The sequence below is a fragment of the Serinus canaria genome, chromosome 5 (genome assembly GCF_022539315.1).
Source record: "Serinus canaria isolate serCan28SL12 chromosome 5, serCan2020, whole genome shotgun sequence".
Taxonomy (NCBI): domain Eukaryota; kingdom Metazoa; phylum Chordata; class Aves; order Passeriformes; family Fringillidae; genus Serinus; species Serinus canaria.
In genome coordinates, this window is record NC_066319.1 from 26,006,059 (window position 1) to 26,012,860 (window position 6,802).

The following is a 6,802-nucleotide window of genomic DNA, read 5'->3' on the forward strand; positions in this document are numbered from 1 at the left end:
ACCTTGCTATTATTTCCTTCATTTGGGCTATACATTTTGCCAAATTATTTTTCGGCAGTATCACAGGACTTATCCTGAAGTGCTTCACAATGCTTTGCCAGGGTGTCAAGCAACTGGGACCATAACATGACATTGGACAATAAGCCAATGTAATGAAGGAGGTCCTAGTCCTCCTCAATGAAAACCTCAGCACCTCTGAAAAGTCAGCAGAGAACACAAACTGTCTCCAAGAAATAACCTGAGTAATCCCCAGAGTATTGTCTTGCACTTCCCTTTGAGTGAGTGGACAAAGGGGGCTGAAGATGCAGAGCTGAGGGGCAGTGAGAGAGCAGCAGGAGGGTCAGAGCAGTCTCTGATATGGGCAATTTGTTATCTGACCTGTCCAGTCTCTCCCACAGGGCAGTTTTACAGAGCACAGCCTGCAAGCCCTGGGATTGTCAGGTGTGGGGCATTTCAGTTGTCACAAAGTCTGTATCACATCTCTATCTGCTCCGTTGTTCCAAACATGTCCACAAAGGATAACTTGGATAGACACGAAAGAAGAAAGTTCTTTGGGGGAAAAAAAAACAAGCAAACAAACAAAAAAGATTAAAGTCTCCAATCCAAAGCAACCAAAAGATATCAGGCCCAGACTATACAGCTGAAGTGCTACAATTAATTTTCAATATGAATAAAATAGTAGTGGGCAAAAGCGAGGAGCCCTCCTAGACACAGGGACCAGCAGCCAAGGCTTGTCTACCCCTGACATCTACTGACTTGACTTTTACATTTATGTTTTGTCCCTGCTTTCCCTATCCAATAAATTGTAAGTGTTTTTGACCTCAGAAATATTATTTCAGAAGATGTGGAACATCTCTCTTACCCAGAAAGAAGAAGGCTTGCATTCCTTGATTATAGAAAAATTGACTTGGGCAGAAGTTCCCCATTCCATGGAAATTCTATTAATTCCTGGGCCTAACACCATTTTAAAAGAATAACCTTGGCTCAGCTATTGGAAAAGAAGCACCAAGACCTTTACTTTGTGAATCTCAAGGGGATAGTGACGTCTCCCTGCAGCCACAAGCCACGTGGAGATAGGAACTGTGAAAGTTGTTCCCAGCTGCCCATCTTACCTGACCATTTATGCAATTTTCTGCACAGCTATTACAATTCCATTCTGATGTATCTTACTCTCCAAACTTATGGAAATGATTCTCAGTGCTCAACTTTGGGTTGTGGAGTGCCTTCCCATACCAGAGTCCTGGAAGTCCAACCTTACAACTCCTAACTTTTAGGTGCCTGAATGCATTACCAAGTCTAGCTATCAGCCACTTACTCAAAGTCACACAGAAAAACTTGTCCTAATCTGGATAATCTCCTAGCAATTGGCAAAGATTTCCACATCCTTGCCTTTTATGTGATGATGACCATATCACAGACTGGGTAAGCTCTGAGGCCAGTTATTACAGTCAGTCATTACACACACTTCAACTTTCGGCTTCTATATTTATTTCATCTGAGACACCAATCTTACCTCATAAACCGGAAACACAAGCCAGGCATCTTAATGATCACTGTTGAAATGACTTAAATATATGAGGCTGCAAATGCAAGACTTGGTCACACTGTCCTACGTCAGATAAAAATTCAATTAAGTCCTGTGGCACACTTGTGCAATCCTCACATATCCAGTCCGAGGGCAGTCAGTAGGAGTGTTCACATACATGAGTGCTCATCCATATGAATGAATTATATAACTGGTCTCTAAAATTGCTCTATTTTAGTCAAGTCCCAAGCTTTAAAGTCTTTCACAGAATTTTTTTCTTAAGAGTGGAAAAAAAAAGTGAAACTCTTACAATATTGCTAAGTCACGTTAAGAGATGAGGCAGTTATCAAAGTACGTATGGATTTGGGGGAAAGCACTCTTCCCTTAACTTTCTCATCAAAGAGGAATACAAATCTCATCACTACTTAAAAAGCTATGAAAAGCAACAAAGAAATCACTCACCCTGTCAGAAAGAGCAGCAAGGCTTTAAAACACAGATCACTGCCCTGCTTCTGACCTGGGTCAGGTATGTGGCACCTTTTAACTTCAAAGCATTTTGGAGCCTCATAGGCAGGCAGGATTTCACCTCAGGCAAAGTCAAACACATAAGAAACACTTTTCCTTGTACTGCTATTTTGTATGTATTTCACCCATTTTAAAATACCCTGTATCTGGGTCTTTATCAAGTCAGTAGAAGTCCCCAGGTTTGTTTCAGGATAAAAGCAAATGGAGCAGCACTGAGTCAATGGCTGCTTCTTTCCAAGAGCTATGCAAAACTTCTGTGGCTTAAGACTGCAATTTTAATGTGTGGTTTTTTTTTTTTCCTCTTCCTGTTTGCAGCTCCACAGCTGGACATGTGTTAGAGTGGATCCAAATCTGAGAAAGGAGGATTCCCACAGTTCAATGTGTTTTGTTTCCTCAAGACCACACCAGTCTTTGTCAGTAATTAATGTGATCTAAAAAGTGTTACTCTTTTGACTGTCAGCATGAGGGCACTAACAAATGTTTCTCACCAGCTATTTTACATATTCTTTCTAATGTATATAGCTGCTCAAATTGAAAACCCACACATCCTACCAGTTGCCCTGAAACTCACTCTGACAATGAAAACTCATTTGCTTGACTGTGCCACTGAGTAACAAAAAGCAACTCAGGTATACTAGGCTTATGTACTTATTATAAATATCAACTTTCATGGAAAAAAAAAGGAATAAAGTTCAAGTCCTTCCTGAATTTTACCTCTGTGAACCTTGAAGATTCAAGGCAGAAATACGGAGCTCTGGGTCCTGCTCTAAATTGTAGGTACAGCATTCTTGTCAGTTCTGCCACCCTAAATACCTTGAAGATAAAAGTAACAATCTAAAGCCATGCAGTTGTACAGGCCTCGCACCTTGGGACCTACTAACACTGTAAAAAGCACTACAGAGAAAAAAGCCAAATTGATCTTTGAAACACAGGCTAGAACTAAAATAGAAATTTTTATTATTCTAGCACACCTCTTAGGGCTGCAAGACTATATACAGACACCTAAACATAATTTTAGAAGGCAGTTTCTGAAGAAATTCTGCAAAATCTTTATCACAGCATTTCACTTTGAACAGAGAAAATAAGTGACTCTCAGGCACAATCAGGCATCAGATACTACAATAGCAAACCTCCACAAGAATTTACCAGCATTTAAAAGATTGTCTATATCACTCTCATTTCCCTATGTGGATGCAAAGCTGGGAAGTGCCCACATCACTGAAGGAGGGACAAAAGCCCATCTTGCAGACAGATTTCCAGAGAGTTTCAACTGAAACTGGCAGCCCCAAACCCACTGCAAGGGCCAGAGGACAGCCTCATCCTGCTGCCAATGCCCTTGCTCCCATTCACTGGCTCATAGGAGCTTCTCTGATACATTTTCCTTTATGCTAACACCTCTTCACATAAATGTCTGCTAATTGCCCAACAATTTTTAATTTGCCTGTGCAAAGAATTCATCCTCAACTCAGCCTTTACAAAACACCTTTTGCTCTTTTTTAGCCTTCAGAGAAGTTTGGGCACTACTCCCACTCCTACTAGGCTGATAAGATCAAGCTTGTCAGGAGACTGGGCTCACCACATTTATTCCACCATTTTACCTGTGAATGCTGTGCTGCACAGAGAATTGCAAGCTCTAGGACAGACCATTAAACTGCAAAGAAAGGCTACAAGGAATACCAGAGCACTAGGAACAACTGTAAGACCCACATAAAAGCTCTCCTTATAAAGGAATAAACTATAAGAAAACAGGAATATTTCATCCAAAGAAATCAAAACACAAAAGAAGGGAGTAATTAAAAATCTGATATAGTTGAGGTACAAACCAGCCCAGATAAAGTGCAACACATAAACATCAGACACCAACAGCAGCCAGACTATTTCAATACTCCATCTACAGAGCTGAAGTTGCAGTTCAGCTTTTCAATACTCAGTAAGCTTTGCAACACAGCTTTCCCCCGAGCCATTGAATTCCTAAAATTTTTTCTGGTGATCTGCATTCAGCACTGGACAGCATTTAATGAAGGGCCAGCTAATTGCTACCTACCGTTCTCACCGCTGGTGCTGAGGTGCTCGTAAAAGTCTAGGAAAAACAACACAAGGCAAAGTTAAGAAGACTAAACTACATGTTAAATGCTTACTTTAGGCTGACATATCAAAACATCTCACATTCAAAGACACATTTCGAGCTATGCTTTTTAACTGCATCATTAGGTGCTTTACTGACCACCATCACAGCTCTCTTCCAGCTTCTGATTTCCTTTTTTGTTTACAGGGAAGCACAAGAAGCAATGTTGTTAGCCCTAAAATGCAGCTTGAAAATGCAAATGTGCCATGAGGTTCTGCAAAGCCTAGACTAGGAAAGCCATCCTTGCAGCAAGATCTGAGGAACAGCAAACTCTATCTCCCTTGATTGCCACTCATTCTCCTCCATGATCAACTTCACTGGAACACCAGACAATTTTACCCACTTTACACTTGCTATCACCTTGTTTTGCTTACCTCACTTGTACTTAAATTTGATCCCATTGCAGCCCCAGTTGCATGTAAGTCCAGTGTTAAAGGTTACTGAGTCGTATGGCTGGCAGGAACTCCTCATGCAGGTTAGGGGTGGAGGAATAGGGATTTTATGACGAGGCTCTCCTGCCCCACCCCCTGATTATTTCCAGTCATTAGGCAGTCACCTCCCTGCTTCCTGCAGCCTATTAGAGCACCTCATCTGAGTCAGCAGAATGAGGAGCAATTCCTTTTCTACCCACTGTGATGTTCAGGGAGGAAGCTGAAGCCCCTTTCTGCCCAGGTATTGCTCTCTCCAGATGGTACTGGCTACTGGTAATGAAAAGTTTTGTGTTTATGCATCAGCTCTAACCCCAAAGCAAAGTGCTTCTGACTAATTAAATCACAGCTCTCGGAGTATCTCCACACTGCCACCATCATGCTGCAGGGTAGCAGAGATGTCAGCAGCTTCTTTCCAAACCATAAACTCAGATACCTGTAGCAGTCTTCCCACAGCAGCACAGTTCAGGCAGGTAAGTCCTGCAGGTCAGCAAGGTGACTCAGTTGTGATGCCACAACTGAACGACTGCAGCACCCCCAAAGCTACTTTGAGCATCTCTGTGCTACATTTAGCAACCTCAACACATGCTGAGTATTCTTTGCCTGGATATTTATTGTATATACAGAAAAAAAAAGTTAATCCATGTTCATAAATCTTGCAGTTTGATATTAAATCAAACAAGAGGGAAGGGAGGAGCTATTAGCAGCAGGTGAAACTTGGGAACGGAAGGGTGAGGCAGGAGAGAGGGTTGTGCTCTCCTGCGTGGGCCTGGGGAGCACAGCAGTTGACCCATCCTCAGAGCTTACTTCAAAGGGATCTGAGCCCAGCAGGCACACTGTGAGAAACTCCAGGGCACACAACCCTCCCTGACTGCTCTACACCCCGCTGTACAGTGACTCACTGCCTTGTAAAGAGTATCAGAGTAGCCCTAAACTAGCATGCATGTGCAGGCTGGTAGATTTTGGAGCATGCAAGAGCAGACTCTGGCTCTGCCAGACTCTTTCTGAAGATCCATACATGAGACAGCACTTCACAATCTACAAAATTATTCCAGAGTCAGTGCATCTTACCCACTAAATGGTTTCCTGAATGTTCAGACTGTTTTGCTCATCTCAAAACAATGTCATCATTGCCATTCCCAAAACATGCTCCTAAATATATCTCCCTCTCCTGCTCATGACAACCATCAGGTTTTTGACCGTCATTTTCTCCCTTAACCCCTACCTGTCCACATCACACCAGAAGGCTTTGGAATGTGTTTTAAAGACCTGGGATCTTTATGGCAGGCAAGAATAACAATGTCAACAGTTTCTCATTCATGCAGTGAATACCTGATAGAACTAAGCACTGAATGCTCACAACACCTCTGACAGTAAGTCCTTGTCAGCCCTGAGAAAACTTGATGGCTTATTCACTGGTGTCTACTGCACCACCAGCTTAAAATAAAAAAATCTTGAATTTGCAGTTTGCCCAACTGGACTTTTAGAAGTAGAAATGTGTCCCTAGGATTATAATTTCGAAAATACTACAACTTCCAAGGTCATGTATTATGTTGGGTTTTTGGCATTTTTCATTAGATCTTCCACAATTCAAGGACAATTTCAAAGACAATCATAAAGCATGCATTAAGCAAATTCCTGCCTGAATTTACCCAAAGCCTAAAGAGCCATATATTGCCTCTTTTTAGCAATCATGTTTCCACATTAATAATTTTAAATTGCCAGAGATCATCATATGCATACTACTTACACTCTTGGATTTTTGAAGATTAGAGAGACTGTGTAACTGATGACAGAACACTCAACAGTCTCTTTAAAGCTCTGAACAGTAACAAGGAGAGTAAAAAGGAAGATGTCATTTTCCTCTGCTATCATGCACTTTCAAGTGCACATTAACATGCACGTGATTTTGCATCCACGTATTAATTAAGTCAAGGAGAAGAAAATACATCATTCTGATCAAACACTAGTTTCCCCAACATGACATTCAGATAATTGTATATCTGACTGCAATAGGTCGCAGGGAGGAATAACATCTGCTTTCAATACCCCACAATTGCCTTAGGTACCACTTTGTCACCTTCTGATAATCCAGGACTACAGAAATGTATGACTAATGGGGGACTTCATCTTATTGCAAGAGAAGAGTATCCTTGTACAATCCTTGGGATGACAATGGGAGCGGTCATCATTTACACA

At 41.6% G+C, this 6,802-nt stretch overlaps 2 protein-coding genes across 3 annotated transcripts in view; one reads left to right on the top strand and one right to left on the bottom strand.

Annotated features, from left to right (window-relative positions):
* Window positions 1-4,698, bottom strand: part of LOC103826647 (cytosolic phospholipase A2 epsilon-like) — a 32,947-nt gene extending 28,249 nt beyond the window's left edge. The window contains exons 1-2 of one of the 2 annotated variants that reach the window (XM_009102050.4): window positions 4,550-4,698; window positions 4,095-4,130 (exon numbers count right to left, since the gene is read on the bottom strand). In XM_009102050.4, the coding sequence (XP_009100298.1) occupies window positions 4,095-4,130; window positions 4,550-4,576 (63 nt within the window). In that variant the 5' untranslated portion in view covers window positions 4,577-4,698. The remainder of the gene's footprint in view (window positions 1-4,094; window positions 4,131-4,549) is intronic. The other variant, XM_018907634.3, reaches the window with a different exon arrangement.
* Window positions 1-6,802, top strand: part of MAPKBP1 (mitogen-activated protein kinase binding protein 1) — a 529,170-nt gene that overhangs the window by 492,871 nt on the left and 29,497 nt on the right. The window lies entirely within an intron of this gene.